Genomic DNA, 23,531 nt, shown 5'->3' with positions numbered 1-23,531 from the left:
AACAACAAAAAAATCCAATTAAAAAATGGGCAAAGAGGGACACCTCAGTGGCTCAGCAGTTGAATGTCTGCCTTCTGCTCAGGGCATGATCCCAGGATCTGGGATTGAGTCCCACATTGGGCTTCTTGAGAGGAGCTTGCTTCTCCCTCTGCCTATGTCTCTGCCTCTCTCTTTGTGTGTCTCTCATGAATAAATAAATCTTTTAAAAAAATGGGCAAAGAAACTGAAGAGACATTTTTCCAAAGAAGATACACAAATGGCCAACAGAAAAGATGCTCAACATCACTAACCAGTAGAGAAATACAAGTCAAAATGACAAGATCATCTCACATCTGTTAGAATGGCTATCATTAAAAAGGTGAAAGAGAACACTGGTAAGAATGGGAAGAAAAGGAACCCTTGTGGAGGGCTGGTAGAAGCATACATTGATGCAGCTACTATGGAAAACAGTATAGAGGTTCCTCAAAAAATTAAAAATAGAGCTATCCATTAATTCTTCTATCTAAAGAAAACACTATGAAGAGACATCTGACCCCCTTGTTCACAGCAGCATTATTTACAACAGCCAAGACATGAAAGTAACAGGTGTCCCCTGATAGATAAATGGATAGAGAAAATGTGGTATATACACACGGGAATACTACTGTGTGGAATATTCCTCAGCCATAAAAAAAGAAGAAAATCCTGCCATTTGTGACAACATGGATGGACCTTACGGGCATTATGCTAGGTGAAATTAAATGGAGAAAAATAAACACTATGTGATCTCATTAACTTGTGGAATCTAAAAAAACAAAACCAAACAAAACTCACAGAAAAAGAGATCAGATTTTGAGGTTACCAAGGGCAGGTGTAGGGAGGGAGAACTAGATGAAGAGGGTCAAAAGATACAAACTTCCAGTTATAAGCTAAGTCCTGGGGATAGAATGTACAACATGACGGCTCTAGTTAACACTGCTGTATGGTATATTTGAAAGTTAGGAGAGTAAATCCTGAGTTCTAATCACAAGGAGAAATATACATTTTTTAATCGATATGAAATGATGAATGCTGAATTATTGTGGTAATCATTTCACAATATATGAGTCAAATCATGATGCTGTACACTTTAAGAATACACAGTGCTGTATGTCAACTGTATCTCAGTAAAACTGGGTTATAAAAAAAAAAACCACCCTTTGAACTGTGGATAAGATGTTAATCAGGGCACCAAGTAACTAAAATATGTATGAAAACACAAAAAACCTACTTTAGTGACAAAAAAAGAAAAAGAAACCCACCACCCTGAGATTTTATATTATGCTTGAATTCAAATATATATTACTTTCTGGATTGCATAATATACCCATTTCATTTTGAAAAAAAATACTTAATATTTTCTGATTACAACAGTATACATAATCACTATGGAAAATTTAAAGAATAAGTATTTATAATAAAAAATAGGTGAAGGGGAATAAGAGCACACTTATGATGAGCACTGAGTAACGTACAGAATTGTTGAATCACCACATTGTACAGCTGAAACTAATACAACACTGTATGCTAACTATACTGGAATTAAAGTTAAAAACTTAATAAAAATTAGAACAAATTTCAAAAAATAAAATTAAAAAAAAAATCTTAACCCACCAGAGAGAGATGATTTACCAGGCATAAAATCCTGGTCCGTTTAATTTTTCTGCACATATTGCAAACACAATTTCCTTTTTACACAGGGAGGACCATATAGTTTTTTAAAGTTTACTTTTTTACTTAACTGGATGATAGGATTATCTCCCTTTTGCCCTCAGATATTGTTCTATAAAGTTTAATGTCTTCATAAAAGTTTGTCATGTAAACACACTGCTGTTAACCCTTCTTCCCGTGGTGGCTCTTTGCTTTTCCCCATGTTTCCACTGTGTAAAAAGCTATAAGGGCAATTTTCAAATATAGCTCTCTGTGTGCATCTCTGATAATGTCCTCAGGATAAATTCCTAGAAATAAAATTTCTGGGTCAGAGTACACAAAATTTTAAGATTTTGCTACATACTGTCAAATTGCTATACCACCTTCTCTGAGAGAAATTTATATTCCCAATAGCAGTGTATAAGAATGTTTGTCTCGTGTTACTCCCCACCACTAACTACTGCCTTAAAAAAAATATTTGCACATTTCTCATTGTTACACATTTTTATTTTTGGTTTGATTTGTACTTTTTTGATTACTAGTGAGTTTGGACGTTTTTTCACATTCCTTAGAGATACTTCTTCTCTGTGAATTTATGTGTATTGCCCATATTTCTATCAAGAGTGTTCATCTTTTAAAGAAAATTTTCCTCAGAGTATATTGTGATATTTTTACTAATGCTTTGGTGCTGGTTCAATTTTAGACAAAGTCTTTCCTCAACAACAGCAGAGGCATTGTTCTTCTTCCTGCAATTTCATGAGCTAAAAACCAATCTAAAAAATCCAGGCTGAGGCAAAGGTTGCACCTAGAGAAATTAAGTCGACCCTAACCCCAAACAGGAGGTGGCACCTGGGGGGATTCCTTAGTCCACAGGAATGGTCTACCAGGAACTTTTCCAGAAAGTGTAGATCTTGATCGGTGGTCTTTCTCCTTCAATGCAAAGCCCATCTCCCACGCAAATCAGGATTTTGTTGTTGTTGTGTTTTGATTCTGGCTTCTTCCAGAATTCCAGCGATCCTGGTCTTGGTGGTTCTACTGTGACACAGAAAGGAGAGGATACAGGGGAAAGCAGACCACAATCCGTCTGAGGATGTTACGTCCCCACAGTCCTTTTGTTAAGGCACTGGGTGTTGGCAGTCCTCTTAGCACAAGAATGCTGCTTCGGTTTATATTCACTTACATCCATATTACTGTTGGTAAGAACAAAGCTGCCTATCACAGATGCTACACAATTGATTGTTTAATGACTCTGCAGCTGCAGTTTCTACCCTGGGTGTGGGGTGGGGTGTGCATGTTCACACAACTGTGTTGGCACCATCGAAGTCACGCAGAAGAATGCTGTGCTATGAGCAGATTTTCTGCAGTGACAAGAAACATACTTGAGTTTTTCTCTCTCCGTTTCACAACTTTTGTCTACCAGCCACTGGCAGAAGTCACCATTTCTTCAGCTAAGAAATGCTGCTTTCCAAAATCCTTTGGCAGAGTTTCCCAGAGATTTGTTTTTCTGCTTCTTCCTAATTTAGAAACAGTCTTCAAAGGAAAAAAAAAAAAAAACAACTTGACAAATCAATGTGAGAAGAAACCAACTCTGATGTAATTTTGCATTTCTCTCCCCAGAACGCTTCAGAGTTTACCATCTACAACCAATACAATCCAGATGGGATAATTTGGGTGGAAAAAAAAACCCCAAAAAACAAAAATGTGTGTACCCTAAGATGAGACGCTTTTTTATTCAAGAAGCAACGTGTGATACAAATTCAAGATTTTATTAAAAATTATTTGTGATTTAACACAATATCCCAATGTTTATAGAAAGCTTAGAACAAAGTAAAATAACAAGTCATGTGAATGAACACAAGAATGAACAGTGTTAACTGTGACATTTAAGTGATCACATGATTTTAATTATTCTTTTGATAATATGCAACTTTGTGAACATCTATTCAGGGAACGGAACTCCCGTGCCTACTATGGAATTTGCAGTTGAATTAGAGCTTTGTTTCCTGCCTGTGGCATTTTTAAGCAAACAAATGGAAACAGCTTTAAGAATTCATAAAAGTCTACCACCTACCAAAAGCATTTGGAAGGTAAAGTGGTAAGTGCTAGGAGGAGAGAAAGCAGCACACACATGGCATTTACTTGTGGGACACGGTGGCGGGGAGCGCGAGTGATAATGAGAAAGGCAACCAGAAGTCCAGCCCAGGCCAACCCGTTATTTGTTCTTGGCTGTCAGTGGTTTCCGGCTGATCTTTTTCGATTTGTCATTATTTTTCTTTGGCGGTTCTGGGTTTGCTTGCATGTGTCTGCCGTACAGGCTGCAAAGAGAGAGGGAGAAAGGGTGAGATCCAGTTTGTTAACACAGGACAAGCTTTTATTAGCAGGGCGTTAAAGAACAGACTAATTTCCAGAAATATTCAGGAAGCCAAAGAAAACTGAAAGATCACTCCCGCTTTGTCCAGGTCACACGTTCTAGTGAAGAATATAAGCTCTCACACGCAGCACACAGCACACGAGTCAGTTCTGGACAGGTGTCCTGGAATTTCACATTTGCTGGGCGGAGTGCGAGGACACCAGAGGAAGATCTGGGACTGAGAACCGGCAATACCCAGCCCAGCTGTTCCAGCATGAAGCTCGAATGGCTATGAGTGTGTAAGTCTATGTGTTTAGGACGATGACAAAAGCCGGGTCGAACTGAAGAGACACAGTGTCCATTTAGTGAGAAGTGAACACCATTCCCAGCCAGAAAAGCCCAGGGGCTGGATAATGTGACAGGGAGCAGCGGTGTCCAGGCCTGCTCCAGCTGCTCACATGTGATTGATAGCACTGGGGTGGCGACCACACATCACTGCCACGTTAATAAGTGCCGCTGATTAAATGTTGACAAAGTACCCGACAATTACTGTGGATGGCATTCATCGAAGAGCGAAGCTAGCTTGTGGCTGAGAGGATTGAACCCAACAGCAGATAGTAATTAATCGATAATTTATGAGTAATTCTGATTAAACAAAATTAAAAGCCGCCCTAAAATAAATTCAGCTCAACCTTAACTCCTCTTATTGATATTACTATGTCCCAGAGAGAGCCTGGAGTGTGTTTCTGTTCTTCCGGAGGAAAGGCAACGCCTGATCGGCTGGTTGCAATCGCCCTATGCCACCTGCAGGGGGGGATGACACAAAGACTAACCTCCTGGGACAGGATGTCCCTTGTTCTAGAGTCCACTTAAGGAACTCCTACCTCTCTTGACAGTTGCACCTTGCCAGGCAAACTGGTGGCATACACGGATGCTCGAGGACACTGACACCGTGGGTTGGCGGGCCAAAGGCTGGACCACGCACACAGGGCTGGCCAGCTGGTCAAGCAGTAGGGGAAGCTGATAGGCGACAATGTGGTCTATCTTCTTCAGAGGCTTCCAAGTCTCCCCAGAAGTGTTCTGAGCAGGATCTACCAACATGGCCACGAAGATAGGTCTCTGCTCACATGGAGTTCAGAATGCAGACTGTGGAGCTGGTGGCACTGACCTACGAGCCAGAGGATGTAGGTCTGGCCAGGTGCTGGGAATGTCTCCAGGTAAAGGAGGGACCATCTCCCAGGTTAAGGTGGTAGCACAGCCTGACAGTGAACCACCCTGTGCCCCCATCAGAGAAACACCTCTGTCCCCAGGAGGGTTGTCACCCAGGAAAATGGATCTTTAAATCCATGTAAGGCCCCATCCCCTACGCTTTAAAAAGGGCCACTGATCCCCCTGAAGTCTGAGTCCTGGATCCCAGGAAAGGAACCCCTGGGTTTCCATGGAGAGGTAATTTCAGCTAACCTAGGGCTCCTGCAGTTGCTGTCTCAACCCTGGGAACCTGTGACTATCCACTTACATGGCAAAAAGGGCTCCACAGAGGTGATTAAGCATCTTGCGAGGGCAAGACTGTTCTCTATCATCTGGGGACATCCCCCCCCCCCACCTCACCCCTGCTGCCTCTCTCCCAGATGTGTCAAACAGTTAAAGAAGCAGCCAAAGCAGACCCCTCCATTAATCTCCTCGGCTTTAGCAACACATGCCGTGAAACATGCTTTCCCCTGTAACGGCCCCGGCCCTTCCCCCGCTCCGAGGACACAGCTTCCTTCTTGCTAACACAGCAGGGTGGTGTCCCCAGAGGCCTCTGCTCTGCAAGCTCCTCCAGCACACAGCAAAGGCCTGACTCTGGTCTGTGCATTCCCAGCTTCTTTCCAGCCTCAGGCAGCTCTCCTCTATTTCCCCAACCCTGACCCCTGGAAGGGAAAAAATATCCCTGTTCTTCCTCACAGATAGCATCCAACCTTAAGGGTTACAAAACTCTGCAGAAATACAGCTCCGCAGCGCGTGAGCTGGGAAATCCGGCAAGAGCGACACAAATAAGACGTCAGAGGAGGGAAAAGAAGATCTGACAGGGGCCCACGTGTCACATCCTGAAGGAGCAAGAGCCAAGGTGGGCACGGAGGCCTTCCGAGAAGAGGCGGGGGTTCCGCTGGGCCTGATGGTGGTAATCCAGCCAAGTCATTTCAGAAGGGGGTGCAAAAGCCGTCTGGAACTCAGCAAGGCTCCTTTGGTTAGGAAGCGACTAGAAAGGTCCAATGTTTCCATGTCTGCCTTTTTTATAGTCAGGCCCCACTGTGCTTGGACCTCCTGGGCTACACAGCAAGTCACCACAAAGGGGCCAGATCAGAGATGGCATTCCGGGACTTGGTGTTTAAATCCCCCTCTTGCAACTTACGAAGCTGCTGACTCTGGGCAAATCATTAGCATCCCTCACATCCCTCTCGCAGTGCCTCAGTTTCTTCTTTTGTTAAAACAAAACAAAACAAAAACCATGCTTTTTTCTTAGAATGGTGGTTGCAGTAGTTAAATAAGCCTAGCACCTGGTATGCCTCCTGGAAGTGATCAGTGGATGCTTGATGAAAATCAGGACTGATGTGGGGTTGTAGTTGGAGGGATTAAATAAAGATAATTATATGATTACTTCTTTAGGGCTCTTTCCTCTGAAAAAAAAATTGCATGATATTTTCTATCAATGCCAAATCCCCAAGCATCCCTGGAAGATTTTAATCCTCTTGGGAGAAAGCAACTAGGGCAGAGCTAAAGGCACCTCCTCCCTTCCTCAGTAAGTCACTGGCAAGGCCCAGATGCTGCTGTGCCCTCCACCGATCCCTTACCCTCCAGCTGAGCGGGCAGGTGAGAGTGGGGCTTTACCCGGTGGCCGTTCCCACATGGAGACATCACTGGGGCACAGCAGTTAATGATGAGCATTTTAGGGTCCGAAGTCTGAGTGGGGGTGCTGTTCCCGGCTCTACCAGTGATTAGCTGGGGGGTTTCCATTTGGTAAGGAAGTGTGGAAGCAGAGTAATGCCCCCTGACACCTGTGAACATATGATATCACAAAGGGACTCTGTGGAGGTGACTGATTGAGGCTCTTGAGCTGGGAAGACTACACTGCATCTTCTGGGTGGGCTCAGTGTCATCACAAGGGTCCTCCTAAGAGGGAGGCAGAAAGGTGAGAGTCAGATCTAAACCTGTTACATGCTGGCTTTGAAGACTGGAGGAAGGGGGCTTCCAGCAAGAAATGCAGGCAGCCTCTAGAAACTAGAGAGGCAAAGAAGGGCCTTCTCTGGAGCTTCCAGAAGGCTGCAACCCTGCAGACATCTTGATTTCAGACTTCTGACCTCCAGAACTCTAAGAGGATATATTTGCTTTGTTTTCATGCACCAAGTTCACGGCACTTTGTTATTACAACAACAACAACAACAACAACAACAACAGGGAACTGATGATATAGTACATGAACCTTTCTGGGTTCCATAGGGCAGAAAAGTGAGGCATCTGCTTACCTTTGGCAGAAAAAAAAAAAAGGAGACTTTCTGGGGGGCAGCAGGTCATTGAAAAGAAGGAAAAGTTTAAAAACTGAGTTTAAAAAAAAAAAAGCGTGCCCCAAAGGAAAAAGGGTGCTGTTTCTACCAGAAGAAGAGAGAACACGTAGGCAAATGGTCTCCTCTCCGCTATAGTTGGACGGGATGGTCCCTGCCCGCTCTTCTCTGAAGCTAATGCCCTGGTGGATGTTTTGAATGAACCCAAGATTTAACTTCTAGAGGTGACTGACTGCATGTGACGTGAAGAGGCCAATGCCATTGGAAAGCAGTTTCCCAAGAGGAGGGGGCATGCCCCGCCACACAGGCCAGCTAGGAGGGGAAGTACCAGGGTCAGTTAGGAGACAGAAGAAACAAAGCAGGGAGCAGGACCCAGGTCCTTCATGGTGGTTTCATGGGAAGGGATGGGTGGGTTTGAGTGAATTTAGGGTTGGACAGTTTGAATAATTTCCAGGCACTCGAGATCAGGGTGGTCTCCAGTTGTATGGGATCGGGCCCTGGGGTGGTTTAGGGCAGGGGAAATACTGGCCTGGTGTGTGTGTGGGAGTTCCAGGATGGAGGTGGTCGAGGTCGTTTGGATTGGGTGGTTTATGTATCAAAGACAGGCTGGCAGGTTAGTTGGTTGTTATCTCTAGGAATTAAGCTAGCCCTGGAAAGGCCAGTCTCTCCCTAGCCAGCAAGACCTCCAAGATGTCAAAACAGCATAAAAGAAGATAAGAAACATGACTAAATACAGTCACAGCCTTCAGGATGGCTTTTGTCCTCCAGATCCCATATCCTCCCCGCATTCGCATGACAAACGTCTCCCTCAGTCTTAGTGAAGACAGGCTCTCTTGCTCCATCTGCTTCCACCTCCACCTGGGAAGATCCCAGTCATCCCTCAGACCCTGGCACAAGGTCCTTCCCAAACCAGCATGTTTCCTTAGCGGCCTCTGTCCTGCCCTCCAGGAGCTCACAGCGCCCTGCCCTGGGGGTCCCCAGACAACAGTTCTGGGGCTTCCCTCACCTCTGCATTGCGGCACCCTGCTCGCCCTCAATGACCTGTGGCTCTGGGAAAGCGGCTAGCTACCTCGTAGGGCTTGGACGAAGAGTAAACCAGATATGGGAGGACCTGTCTGTGCAGGTACTCAGCAGATGTTCCAGAACAGCAGCTGACACCTTTCACCTCTCACAAGGGTCTAAGACTCGGGCTAAGCTGGCCAGTTTCTTTCATGTTGCCTTTGAGCACCTAACAGAGCCAGGAATGTGGCTTTGCCCTTTTGTGCCTGAAGAGGGAGGAGGCTTCCGGGGGCCCAGTAATCTGGCCCTGCCAACTTGAGAGTGGCAACAAAGGGAGTGGCTCAAGGTCACCAGCAGTGCGGCAGCTGCTGGCGAACAAAATGTTCAACCCATAAAGTGGAGGCACCCGATGCCATGGAGTCTTAGAAACTCTTCTCTCCCCTGACATTGGAGGTAGACAGAGGGTAACTGAAAGATGATTAAGGGGTGGGGAAAAAACCAACAAAGAACAATCCAAAGTGACAGGCAAGGTTCTGTTACGCACAGGAGTCTGAAGAGCCTGCTTCCGTCACTGAAGAGAATCTGAAAGGCGAAGTGTCTCATCCGCTGTGGGAGATGAGCAAGCCAGCAGCCCCCCAGCCCCCTCCTGGGACTCTCTGTTCTCGTCTGTGCGGGAGTGGGCCCTGCCCTGAGCAGCCGCCCGCTGAATTCCTGCTGAAGGCCACTTCGGGAGGAAGCCTTGTGAAATGATTCCATGGGCAGCCGGGGTCATCTGACTGATCAATTCAGATGCATCCTGTGAAAGCCGCCTGCACACGAGCCACTTTAAGCGACTGAACGCTACTGCCATTGACATTGAGGACTGCAGTAACAAAACAAAACAAACAAACAAACAAAAAACCAAAAAACCAAAAAAAAAAAAACTGCAGCCCACCAGAATCAGAATAAAGTGTGCAACTAATCTTAGGGAGTGTGATTACGCATGCTTTTCTCTTACTAATAGGTAACTTTTATTGATTAGGGACATTTTCATTGTGGGGAAAAAATCTAAAGGAGTCTTCTGGTTTCTTCTGGATCCAAGGCTGTCTTCAAGACCCTTGATCCCTTCAGGGCTGCAGCAGAAGACCATAGCGGGTCCACCCCATTCCTTGTGAAAATTTCCCCTCTCAGCTGGCAATGCATCATCTTGGGTCTTAGTGTCTCCTTTGGACACATCGTCAGTCCTCCTGATTCTGCTTCTATCTTTGTTTTCTCTTCCATAGAGGGGACATCTAACTTGACAGCCTCAGTGACTACCTCTGAGCGGCACCTTCGGCCCCCCACTCCCTGAGCCACTGCCATCTTCGGGCCCTGCTATGCCTTGTTCCCGCTTGGACGCCAAGCTATTAAACCCAACTGAATGGAGCACAGAACAGTTCCCTACCCCGACCTCACACAGGCCTGTCCCTTGTCCCTCTATGTCTCCAGATCCTGAGGATCAAAACATTGAAGTCGTTTTGACATCTGCCTCTTTTTTTCGGTGATCACATAAATCAAGTCTGAGTGGCGCTTCCTCTGAAATTCTCAGCCTGGGACCAGGGAAGTATCTGAAATTCCAAGCAAAGCTCTATGTGTTTTGAGGCACATCGATGACTCAGTCGGTTAGCATCTGCCTTTGGCTCAGGTCATGACCCTGAATCCCGAGACTGAGACCCACGTTGGGGCTTCCTGCTCAGTGCGGAGTCTGCTTCTCCTTCTCCCTCTGCCTTTCACCCGTTCCTTCTTGCTCTCTCACTCACACACACTCTCTCTCAAATAAATACAATCTTATTTAAAAAAAAAAAAAAAAACCTCATGTTTTTTCAGCAGAAGGAAAACACAGCTTTCAACAGCTTCTCAAAAGGGTCATAACTCAGTGGATTAATTAGTCACTTTATGGTGCTTATTCTGATTTTCATCAACTTACGATTTTATCTGTTCTTTTTCTCCTACCCTAACATAGGACCCATCAAATGGGCATTAAGATTATTATAATGAGTCGCTTCCCTCCTCCATTGTGTCCCATAACTGGCAGGATCATCTCTCCTGGGTTTACCCGTGGAAAACGGCATCCACTGCTCACCGGGTCATGTGCCTAGCCTGGTGGTGACATAAAGCAGCCACAGAATGTGTCGTGTAATGCTTAGCTCAGCCAAACTCATGGCTCTGTCCTCTAGCACACCTGAGCACGGTAAGGCTGGTGCGGAGGAAGGCAGGGTGCAGTCACGAGGAACCGAGGGTGAGCTCTGCCGCCTAGTACCTGACTAGCCTCAGAGTCCCTTCTCTTTCCAGAATGTTACCTTCAAGGGAAAATGGGCATATGTGCACACGGTCTACCTTGCAAGTGCTTCAGCAGTCAGACTGGCTTGGGCTCATTCGTGTGTTTGAAAAATAAAATGGTGCTAAATCGATCTGAGACCTGGAATTAGCCCGTCCGGCCAGGCGGCACTCCTTTTGGCCTGTTTCCTTTTCTGCCATTCAGATCCTATCCATATTTTTAGGCTTCTCAGAGCTTTCGCCCCCCAACCCAATTTCTGCCTTCACGAAACACTATGGGATTTATCAGGATTTCACCATTAAGTCCTTGATGATAACACAGGTTCCCGCTCTTGGCTTGTTGTTTCGAAGTACCGGCAGAGTGCCGTGATAATGACATGTTACAGTTTCGGCTACCAGTCATTCGGCATTCACTGTCACTACAATTGAAGGAAGAAGGAGCTTTTCTTCGTTTTTCAAAGGAGGAAACTGAGGCTTAGCAAGTTTAGGCCCAAATCGAACCCAGACAATTACTCCAAAGTTCGAGCTCTAAATGCACTGAATTATCTTGTCTCCCTGCTTTTTTTAGATTTCTCAGATTTGTCTTCTTAATAAGCCTACCATTTTCTTGAGGGTGGAGACTGCAGAGTTCACTTCTTTTGTAGTCTGTATACTCAAGGCACTGCTAGAAGCACATTGTGCGCTATGTAAATATTGTGTTTCAGAATGCCAGGTATATGAGAGGTACAATATGCTGCTCTTAAGTCATTTGCTCATGTCATATGCCTCCCTCCTGTTGTTTTGGGTGTTTCCATGGAAAGTCCTTATACAGACCAAGAAAAGAACCAATTTGAAAATCCAAGTTATATGGCCAGTGACAATAATGGAGAGAAATAATTCTGTTTATAATCTGTAATCTTATGGTGGGATGCTAAATTTAAAATCTCCACAAATAAAGCTGCGGACAAAGTGTGAAGCCTAGATTATTAATAAGCATCTTGCAATATCTTTATTTATCCTATCTAGCAGCTATGAGGGGCTGGTGACAGAACCTTAGCACAGAAATTGCTGAATCTTAGAGAAGGAAAAAAAATTAATAGTTACCATATTCCTGGGAGAAATCTCATTAATTCAAAAGGCAATGATTTTTTTGAGATCAGACCTCCACGAGACGGTTCCACGCAGCTCACTAACGGCAGTCTGTGTCTCTCACGTTTTTCTCTATTACAACTCTCTGCTCAAATGCTCTTCTGCATCCCCAACACACAGTGTAAAGCCAAGTATGAAACATGCATTTGAAATCCATGAAAATAGCCAAAAGGAATTTACAGATGGCCTAAGACAGATATTAAGCTATACAAAAATAAGAAATATAAAGCAGATTTTTAAATGCCCCATACATCCTAGACTCATTGTCTGCCCCAACGGAGGGGAGAAATGAGGATTCTGCAGAGCAAAACTAACAATCTCATGCACAAAAGATGCTCATTAAACTTCATCATCCTGTCTACTCTAATGATGCTTTTACTTAATAAAAATTCCCCGAGCAGTTGCAAGGATATTAGGCAAGGTCTTTGGTTATGTATCAGAGGTCCGAGCTGTCACCAGCAAGCATGCAGTTCAGGGGGTATGCTCCCTGGGGAAGGAGCAAATCCAGCTTTCACGGAATACATGCAGAGAAGAATCAATAACTGCAACTTGCTTCCCTCCTTAAGCATTTAAGAAAATAGGCAATCCTTTTAAATTAAACGGTGAAGGGCTAAATGTTGCAATTTCCAGAATAAAGTAAAAGGCAAGAGGAAACAAGTCTAAGAGCATTTGTAAGTTTCCCAAACAAGCTTCCTTAATCGACTTCAAACCTGGACCGAATATGTTTTATGAAAAGAATTATTTTTTGATCTAGTACTTAACATTTGCAGAGATTAAAAACAGATATGTGATGTACACACAGATATACAACCTAACCGTAAATATAAGGGAGTGAGGAATTCTTTTCATATGTGCAATTCACCCCCTTCAAAAATTATTCTTAAAAAAACACTATTATTAAAATTCACTAAATTGAATCTGGCTCTCAAAACCTACATGATAAAGTAATTCTCTAACAGATCCCTTAACATGGATAGTTGGTTATTAATGCAACATAGACATAATTTGTTGAGATTATATAACCTACTTCAAATTTCATACCCTGCCAAACAGACTTTACTGGAGAGATTCCTTCAGTTGGGCCAAGAGTGAGGCATCACCCAAAATCTTGAATGTAAAGGCAGTGACACCATCCAGCTAGATGTTCAATGATAACATCGACACAAAATGGATCAAAGCGCCAACCTGAAAAGTCACCCTGGATAACACCAGCTCTACTCCTAGGCCAGGGTGTCTCGATGGTAAGCTGATCGGTGGTATTAACAAAGGTGGAGAGAGAATCTGCCCCTCACAAGTCATGGTCTCAGTCAGCAATACAAACATCAGGGTAAATGCTGGCGGTGGGCATTGAAGCACCTCCCCTTCCCATCCCCCATCTCCAAGTAAGGTGGTAAGGACCCAGGCTGGGAGTTCTGTGCACGACCTCCTGGGGCTATGTCTTCAAGAGGAAGCAGAGAAAACAAACATGGTTGGCTCTCCCAACCCTTCAAACCCCGAGCTGCACCTGCCAGCTCTCTCCCCTCCTCCACCTCTACCTTCCACCTTCCCCACTCCCAGCATGTGGGCAAACACATCAGGCCCCTGTCCACTTCTGAGGTTTATACTTGCTATTTACTCTGCTTGGGATGCTTTTCTCGTGGTATCTGGGAGACAAGCCCTATGGCCACCCCCATGTTGCAGATGAGGGGAGGGCTGCCCACAGAGATATAATGCCTCAGAGGTGAATGGCTATACTGCCTTGGCTTGAATGTCAGAACATGGCTCAGTCTAAAACCTTTCCCTTGGTCCAGGGGCACAATGACTAGTAGTTCTTCTGTGAGCCTGTGGACAAGTTAAGTCAACTAAAGAAAGACTTTCGATCTTTGCTCACACTGCTGGCAAGATTAGTCCTTTGTTTTCCATTTATTTCAGTGAGGAGCCCAGACCTGCTTCAGCTATGTTGATGTCTTGGGAGAGGGTGCCTGCCTGGGAGAGAAACCGGCCCAGACAAAGCAGAACCGGACAATGAAGAGGGATGGGGTCCAATGACATTGAGCCCTTATGTCACGTCATGCCTGAAGTCTACTGTATTACCCAATAATCTCCACTTCTCTTAGTGTTTCCTGCAACCAAAGGGATGCTGGGTCCTGATGGACGCATCAATCTTGCCTACTTCCACTGTGAAAGCCCGAGAGAGGTCCTTTTGCTCACATCACCCAACTTTAATCACATTCATGTCCTTAACAATGATAGTCACAATGTAATTATTTTATTTATTTGATCACCTGTTCTTTCCTGCCTCCCCTGATAGAAGGCTAACTATGAGAGAGCAGGAACCTTGTCTGTCTTGTTTAGTATCATGTGCATCCGGCATGCCACGGGCATGGAATGAACATTTGTTGACTGACTGAATAAAAGCATGCATCACTGCATGCACTGGGATATACTGAAAGTATCTAACTATGTAGACAGCTTCCCAACTGGATCATCGGTGCCTCTGAAACAGGGACGGTCTTCATCATTTTGTTTCTTCACTGTCTGCCACCCACTAGTCACCCAATAAACATTTATTGGTAGACTGCAAGACTACCTTAGCCAATGTATGTATTTCCAAATTTTCTCAGTTCCGAGCTCTTCGAGTGACTGTGCACAACTTCCCATTTAGAACTGACTACTGGAAGAGTACGTGCCATACAGGCCAAAGCAAGTGTTCTAGTCTTTGGGGACAGTTATCCTCTGATATGGAATCTTGGTTTGTACATCAGTTTTCTATGTGTTTTCCTTTGTTTCTACAGGATTTCTGGGATGGGAAGGCTGCCCGTGAAGCTGGAAATGCAGTAAATGTTCGATAGCACCATTTTGTGCGGACTTTTGGGAGCCCAGTCTGTCATCTTTTTGTGGAGACTCTCTTTCCCAGAGCTTTCCATAAATTCCTTTAAAGTACAGTGGGCTTTTAGCGAATATTAATCCTATCTGATATTAGTAAGAACTAGTTGAAGACAATAATTGGTTTTAGAAGAGAATTAAGTTAAAAACCAGTGGAGTTCCCTCCCCTTTCCTTTGAACAAACTAAAAATCAGAATAAATTTTTCTGATCATAAAAAGATAAGAGTCTTTCTGACCATACGTGGTTCTTGCACGAACAGCTCAAGGTTGTTCATGACCTCTCAAGTGATAAGCTGGTGATGACAACAGCAAAACTCATCTAGCACTTACTGTATGTTAGCATTTTTGCATGAAGCTTCTGTGGCATTTTCCATGTATCAACTCATTTAAACCTCAAGCAATTATCACATGAATGAAAGAAGCCACACGGCTTCAGATATAAATGATATTAAAAATGAAGGGCTAATGTCACAGAACCAGGAACATGAGCATCAAAACAGAGAAGCTTCACTTTTTCTTTCATCTGTTTTTCAGATAAGGACACTTAGTAAAAGCAGACTTAGAGGTTATTATTCCTCCTCCTTTTTTTGTGGTTAACAATTTGGACTCTGTTCCTGAGACTGCTCCTTCCTCAGTTTCTCTCTGCCCAGGTGGCCTGGTGATTTGACCATGGCAGGGCACCCATGGCCAGGTCAATGGAAAAGCTAGCCATCTCCTCAAATGTAAGTACAAGCCTCTAGGTTCCAGAGGCAGGGCAAATAACACTTGAAACGGATTCAGAAGGCTTTGGAATTCATCTGGTATTTGGGTAATCTGCTGCCACACTCCACACATGAAACTTGTGTAAGCACTTTGCTGTTATTAACTGGTCTAACCCTTCACTGCGTTAAATGAAACCTTACAGGACTCACATCTCTGAGGTTCCTTTTATGTTCAGGTCAGATTAAGGCATGATGCTTGGGATCTTAGCACTGTATTATCTGTCCCTCTTTTCTGTGCATGGATTTTCTGTGAGGTGAGTCATGTTCCACTTATAGATGAAGATATAAAAAATTAAAAATAAAAACTTAATAAAAACCAGAAAGGATCCATCCACATACAGGTGGACGTGACACTCAACAGTGCTTTATCTGTGAGGCTCTCTCTCACCAAGGGGACTTCAGGAAGTGGAAGCTACAGACCAGTAAACTGTACTCATTACTCCAGGCTATTTCCCTGGCATAGTGGAATCCCCCCTCACATAAACCAAGCTCTCTCTACAAGTAGTCAACCCCACCCCTGGAACATAGCCTACCAAGTTGAACTGTGCTTTTCATCCATTCCTGATACCAATCTTTGAACTACTGGCCAAGAGTAAGGACAGGCCAGCAGGAGGGGAGAAGACCAGCTCTGGGTGGCCAAGAAACAAAGTGGTATTTGAGAACAAGCCACCAACTGTTAAAAGGGTAACAGAGAAGACACATATGGGAGCCCAACAGGAGACAAGGCTTTAGATCCCACCCTTCTTTGGTCACCCTTTCATGTTTCTGAGTTTTGTGGAGAAAACATACTCCAAAAAGGAATGGGGGCATTTAAAAGTGACTTTTAGTCTGAGATATTCAGCAGGTTTAATATATATATCATCCACTCTTCCTCCTAGATTTTGTAAATCAGATTTTTATAAGAGTCTCGGAAATTTATGGTCTTCAAGTGCAACAAGGTTAAAAACGAAAGTGTTTGTGAGTTTATGCTTGATGTTAAAAAAGTACCTGATACAGGATCCATTCACTAGCATAAAACTGGGTGAGGACCCTGGGAATGTATCAAGAGGAGGCTAGGACTCTCTCTTGAGCTCAAGCTTTAGTTCTTTGATGCCCCCAACAGGCCATGTAGACTCAGAGCAAAACTGTGGCTGTGGGTGGGGAGGAAGAGCTCACTCTTGTCACAACAGACCTCAGCCAAGAACCTCAAGTGTTTCATCTAGGAATCTCACCCACAAAACACTCCTGGAAGGTGTGAGAGCATTCTAAATACAGATGGTGAAAGTCAAAGCAGGAGGTGGTGATGCCAGAGGACCAGGGTATCTGTGGAATACTGCCCAGGGCTGCTCTTTTCTTATTGTTTCCAGGATATGTGGTGATTGTGGTTATGATGTGGCCAACGGGATGACAGGTGGGTGAAAAATGACAAAGAAATGGGTGTACAAGAGTTATTTCAAATACTAACAAACACTGTTCTGCATCAATTGATTCAAACCGACCTATTCGTTCCCAGGGAAAAAATATTCATCCCTGAGTAGCTGCTAATCAAGATTTCTGCCCAATATATTTCCCTTGGAATGGCAAAAGCCCCTCTTAGTCAGCAGTACTTCCTATACTGAATGACTACATCAATATTCCAGAAAGCTATTTTTAAAATCTTATTTTTAAACACATATTAGTACTTCTAATTTGTAGAGACATACTCCATACTTTCACAGAGCTAGAGAATAGCTCTAAAATATAAAATCCACAAAAGCAACTTCCAATTTTCTAGTAGCCACATTAAGCCAAGTCGAAGTAAACAAGTGAAATCAACTTTAATCAATTTTATTTAACCTAATATATCTAAAATATGGTCATTTCAACATGTAATCAAAATAAATATGATTAATGCTCTATTTTATCCTTAAAGACAAATGACTTACAAAATATATGTTTAACGATTTTTTTTGTACTAAGTGTCTTTGAAATCCAGTGAGTATTTTACAGCACATCCCAATCAGACATGCTATAAGAGCTCAAGAGCCACATGTTGTTTGTGGTTACCATGATGCACAACAGATAGAGACCACATGCATAAAGTGCAATCAAGCCACTCCTTGTATAAGATCAAAGGTATTCTGAAAGCTGATGGGACTCTTTCTTAGCACTTGGTTAGTTTTTGCACTTCAGAAAAAGGAAGCATGGATGGACACACAGACATACACAACAGATTTTTTTTTTTTTTTTAAGTAATCCACTTAGCTAGAGGTTTTTCCACTACGTTTAATTATTTATAATGGTTCTCAGTATGAGCCTGGAAAAGTCTTCAGGCCAAAACAAGTAACACCCAAAGCCCACGGACACTACTTGGTTGGAGAATGGTGCAGTCAACCCTTCTCTTTCCCCAAAGCAAGAAAACATGAAGACAGCTTTAAGAGCTGAAGGTCCTCAGCCCACAGCGGACCAGGCTGCACTATCCCTGAAGCCTCCACTAGCAGGGGCTCAAGAGGAAGCAGCAGTAGGCCACATGTGCCCACAGGGTCGTGCCATTTCCCACACAAGCCAGACTTTCTCACTCAGCTGTGCTCCTGGCTAAGTGGCAGATACGAATTCTAGATCCTGGCACATCACCCTGCTCTGTCTCCCTGTTCATCTCTGACCTCTGGCCACAGCGAGGTCTACAGAAGCTCATTGCTGATGGTCACGAGGCGGGGCACCCCAATCATGCCTGTTATAAAGGAGAGAACTGGGTGCTTAGAAGAGATTGGGGATGAAGAGTAAATCTGCTGGTTATCCCATGGCCAATAGCATTTTTAAATTCTCCATTCCTCAACCAAAGTATTTTTTCCATAAAACTCAGCAATAAGAAATTGAAAACTAAAGGAAGGGTGGGATCCAAAGACCTGTCTACTCTTGAGCTCCCAGGGATGCCTTCATTATTCTTTTGATAATTGTTGACTTGCTCCCAAATGCCACTCTGCTGCTTTCCTTGCAACGACACAGCCCCTTACCCACTAGTCTCTTTGGGTTCCCTTGCTCTCTTTGCGCCTCCCTTATTACCTGGGGGCTGTCACCTTTGTCTTTGGCTAACACTGATGGTGGCCCTCTCTTATGGGGGATGCTGTACAGGATCGACTTTGAAACTGCCCACAATGAGCCACATTATGCTGGCTGAACATAACCTGACAGGCTTAGTAGCTGTGCAGCCTAGACTACGCTAAGCCTTAGTCCTTCAATCTATAAAACAGGAATCAGAATCAGACCTACACTGCCTACAGTTTTGAGGAATGCATGAAGAAATCATATAAAAAGCTTATCACTGTGTCTCGCCACACATTAAACATGAACCATTCTTGCATTACGATAGCTCTTAAGAGATGTTAGGTCAGTTCTGCAAGATTCTAACAAATGAAAAAGGAAGGGTCCAAGCCCTGATCTGTGTGGTTTCCAAATCCGGCCAGCTCTTCCAGAGAGAGAGAGAGAGAGAGGGCGCACCCACGAGAGAGAGTAAGAGAAAGAGTATCTTTCTCAGCCTCTGCGTGGGAGTTAAAATGTCTGGCTTACAGTTAGACCTGGTTATGAAGTTCAGTTGTAACAGATGGCAGCTGAGTAACCTTGGCAACCTTACCTACCCTCTCTGAACATGCCTGCTCATCTGGAAAGTGGAAATGAAAAGTACCAGTACAGACCTCACAGGGTCACTAGCAGGATGGAGTAACAAAGTGTTTAGCAGGTACTGGGCAGGTGCTCAGTAATCCAAGGCTGTTAGGCACGCTGTGGTCTGAACTGGGGCTGTCCATTCCAACCATGGTTGAAGGCAGAGCTGCCAAATGCCCTTGGGTTGTGTGCTGAAACTTTTACACAAAAACATAGTTTCTTTCCAAAGAGAGATTTTTTAAAGTGCTGTAAAATGCATGCTTGAGGAAAACAGCAAATGGCAAAAGAACATCAGGTGAGGACCTCCAACATGAAACTACTAACACGCTGGGGCACCCAGGTGGCTCAGTCGGTTAAGCATCTGACTCTTGGTTTTGGCTCCAGTCATGACCTCACGGGTCATGGGATGGAGCCCCGTGTCTAGCTCTGTGCTCAGTGAGGAGTCTGCTTGGCATTCTTTCTTTCCTCTCCCTTTGCCTCTCTTCCTCCTCCCCTCTCTCTCTCTCTCTCCTCTCTCTCAAATAAATAAATAAATCTAAAAAAAAGAAAAAAGAAAAAAAAGAAACTACTAACAAGCTTAGTCACTTTCTGAGCCTGGTCTTCATTGAACGTAACACATAACATGCTAGTCAAAGAGAATCACAGAGAATCTTCCTGCAAGAAGGTTCACCAGCTTTTGCTCTGTCTGGGGCTCTGAATGGGCGGCTCCCCGGGATGAAGTGAAGAAATGAATAAGGGTATGGAATACATCGTTGTCCTCCTCTTGCTCCAGCTCTCTCATTCACAGGCTGAGCTGTTCTCAGATCTATTCAGATGGGAACCACATTACGTAAGAGTCAATAATCTTTATGGTAACTCTGCAGTGAAAGTGTCATTTGTTGTAATGAACACTGATCATAAGTTAAGCCCCTAGCTACTCTCTCTGTTATTTTTCATTATACTGTTCCTTGCTCTGTTATATTTCAGGAGTGCTGAGGGAATTCATCCAACTATGTTCGCTAGTCAGCTCTTCGTTACTCAGATTAGATTCTGCTAAGATGCAACGAAGCAATTTGCAAACACACTGATTCTTAAGGAAATGCATCAGACGCCGGTTATATGTTCTCCTCGCCGATGCCAGCGGGCGCCCTCCCCTTCCTGGTTATTTGTCCTCTTAATTTGCTATTTTCCTCTCTATTTATCTTCCACTCAATTCACAGTATGGTTCTCTGGGCCCAAATCCGAGAGACTATTAAAGTGTTTCTGGGTATTTTTTTTTTCCTCCAGTAATGACTCTTTGTTCAGTTCGACACCCAGAATAATGTTTCCAAAATCATCATTGCCTTTCACATAGCTCTCACTTGCAAACACCACTCTGCTTACATTGCAGTCATACCCCCCCTCTGGCTGCTTTAAAGGGCAGTATCTCCAAAAGGCACACCAGCGAGGGAAAGCTGGAAGTTTTCCCTTTCTGCAAAACCCAGTATGAAAAATTCATTTTGCATGTTGGTATATTAAGCTTGAGAATGGAATTTCCATATGCCTCTGTGCTTCATGCTCTTGGACTGACTTGCCTACGAGCAGGGTGGGAGTCCTCAGAGAGACCACGTCACTGCCTGCTCCAGAGGTCACCAGCACAAGGGCTTGGAGACCACGTGGGTTGGATTTTTTGGCCATGAACACTTGCGGGCCTGACCACTCTTACTGAGCCTGATGCTTCTGTCCAACCCCTCTGAGAGTGGGCATCTGCACTTTTCATTAGGCCATTACGTTTGATGCCGTTTGCCATGGTGCCCGAGAATAATTTAAAACATTAAGGATTAAAAAAATGGCACTTGCAGGCACCAAAGTTCTGGGTTTGCCACTCTGGGTATCTTTTCAGGGCAGACTTGGCTGAGAATGTTCCCTTTTCAAGGAAATCTAGCTCAATGAGCTGAAATGTATTCAGACAGGCAGGCTACAGTAATGCCGTATTCTCTTTTACTGTACTTTTCTCCTGATACACATCAGACAAAAGCTGAGAGGAAGCTTTTATTAAAATGTCTACAGCTCTTTAAAAACATTAAAAACTTTTTTCCCCCAGACACGATAGAGTGCTTCTGGCAAGTACAGAAGACTACCTATTGATGCATATGAAGATCACATGTAGTATAAACACACGTCAATCAATCCCATGCCAGGTCATATTCCTTGGGAATTTTGTAGTTGTGCAGAAGGTGGGCACCGAATCAAGGCCAAAAAATAATAGGTCAGGATATGGGCTAGGAAGTTAATTCCTTTAAAGTGGAGATAAGCCATATGTACTCTAACATTATAAACAAGAAGGACAAAATTGGTAAATGAAGTTCCCCTATACTTGAGGGAGATAATCATGCTGAGTAGTTAATTAACCCAAATCTCAACTTCACATTAGGTGTAACACATGGAAACAGTAAACAAGCAAAAGCGTCAGAAAATTTTAGCAGATATTAAATTAGGAAACAGCATTGGACAAATACAATTATCTGCCCCAGAAGCTAAAAAGAAGGCTCGCTTACACTGGTGCGGTAGATTTACCCTCCATTCAAGAGAAATCACTAAGGAATATATTGCCATATGGAACCTGCCTGAGCCTCAGTTTACTCGTATCTGAAATGGGCATTCTCGGTGTGACCAAGTGTCGGGTACCCGGCACCTGAATATGGTTCCCCTTGAACATAAAGGAAATGACTGTTACCCACAGAGTCCACTCATAGCGCATCTCTCTCTTATCAAATACTAAGAAATGAAGAATGAATGGATGCACTTAGATGGAAGGGTGCTTCAATAAAAATAATACGCGAGACAACACTCATGTTGTTTAAAAAATGTTCTACGCATGCTGCCGGCTAGCATTATGGACTTTGGCGTATGGAACGAGGCCATCCATGTCTTTACTTCACAGCCTTGCCAATCTGGTTCTGGTTACGAGTCCTTGCTCATGAAAAAGCTGATGGTGACACGGTCCATAATGAATCACCCTCCCACGACAGCAATGTGAGTAGCCGCTGACACTCAGAGTAAACTACCCTAGGCATGCAGCAAGTCCCTGCCCTTTGGTTTGCAGGTAAGGCTTCGACGCATCCCAGACCCATTCGTATTAGGAAACAGTAGCAACAAACACAGGGAGCAGCCCCGCTGTCTGCTTTCCCTCAGTCTGTATTTTGGCTGGGTAGCCCAAGGAAGTCTCCTACGTGTTTCCTTCAATAAAAGGTAGCAGGCCAGTCCATTGCCCCAGGGTAGAGCATATCTGTTCTCAAAGTCCGCTGACCCCAGACATAGGGGCACACCAACATTTATTTGTAATGTGCCGAATATGGACATTCCCTGGCCGGAACTGTGGAGAAAGAGTAACTCTGACAGTAACCTGCATCTTCCTTCATTTTTAAAAGGAAAAGAAATATATTACAATCCATTTAGAAATCAGAACTGGGTTCAAAAGAAAACTGCCAGAAGTCTCCTACTTCAACATAATCTCTGCTAGCATTTTCATAAATAGTAATCATAGCGTATGTTCTAATTAGGTTTATATTTTCATTCTTTTAAAGATTTTTTTATGTTTGAATAATCTCTACATGTAATGTGAGGCTTGAACTCACAACCCTGAGATTAAGAGTCGCATGTTCTACAGACTGAGCCAGCGGGGCGCATCTCTAGTTTATAATTTTAAACAGATGTTACTGCATCAGTATTTGTCACATAATCATAAACACAAACACTGACGGGCTACCCGTGAATCATATCGCCATTTCAACATTAAGGCGAACATTTATTTGTTTTGGGGACAGACTGCTTCTAATATTGTTTGTGGTTTTTTAAAAGATTTTATTTGAGAGACAGAGACAGAAAGAGAGAGAGAGAGAGAGAGAGAGAGAGAGAGAACAAGCAGGGGAGGGACAGAGGGAGAGTGAAAAGCAGACTCCCCACTGAGCAGGGAGCCCGATGTGAGGCTCGATCCCACGACCACAGGATCATGATCTGAGCCAAAGGCAGATGCTTAACCCACTGAGCCACCCAGGCGCCCCTCAATATTGTTGTTTTAACAGACCAGTATCTGTTTTAGCAGAACAGTATCTTTAGCAGTGTGGTTTTGGGCAAGTCATCTAACCTAGCTAAACTTCAGTGATGTTATAACTCATGAAGTCATGTCCCATAAAGAAGCATATGTGTAATCAGTCAGAAACACAGGAGGAAGGGAGGGAAGACCTTGTCTTTCCTTTACCAAGGGGAGTCCTTTAGGAACTGACACCCACTGGGGACAGCCAACCTGCCCTGACAGCGAAGGGATGAGGTGTGCCTGAGCAGGTCTCA

At 44.0% G+C, this 23,531-nt stretch overlaps 2 protein-coding genes across 7 annotated transcripts in view; one reads left to right on the top strand and one right to left on the bottom strand.

Annotated features, from left to right (window-relative positions):
- PTER (phosphotriesterase related) overlaps window positions 1–14,814 on the top strand; it is a 144,036-nt gene extending 129,222 nt beyond the window's left edge. The window contains exon 5 of one of the 2 annotated variants that reach the window (XM_035713416.2): window positions 14,754–14,814. In XM_035713416.2, coding sequence (XP_035569309.1) covers window positions 14,754–14,799 — 46 coding nt within the window. In that variant the 3' untranslated portion in view covers window positions 14,800–14,814. Of the gene's footprint in view, window positions 1–9,818; window positions 10,324–14,753 lie in introns of those variants that run through there. The other variant, XM_025445212.3, reaches the window with a different exon arrangement.
- The window catches only part of RSU1 (Ras suppressor protein 1), a 249,472-nt gene that overhangs the window by 51,111 nt on the left and 174,830 nt on the right, over window positions 1–23,531 (bottom strand). For 2 of the 5 annotated variants that reach the window (XM_025445213.3, XM_025445215.3), the window contains one exon: window positions 3,414–3,983. The exons of the other annotated variants lie outside the window; for them this stretch is intronic. In XM_025445213.3, the coding sequence (XP_025300998.1) occupies window positions 3,881–3,983 (103 nt within the window). In that variant the 3' untranslated portion in view covers window positions 3,414–3,880. Of the gene's footprint in view, window positions 1–3,413; window positions 3,984–23,531 lie in introns of those variants that run through there. 5 annotated transcript variants of the gene reach the window in all.

Source organism: Canis lupus, chromosome 2 (assembly GCF_003254725.2).
Source record: "Canis lupus dingo isolate Sandy chromosome 2, ASM325472v2, whole genome shotgun sequence".
Classification (NCBI taxonomy): domain Eukaryota; kingdom Metazoa; phylum Chordata; class Mammalia; order Carnivora; family Canidae; genus Canis; species Canis lupus.
The sequence above is the reverse complement of the archived record's forward strand: the minus strand, read 5'-3'. Positions and strand labels throughout refer to the sequence as shown.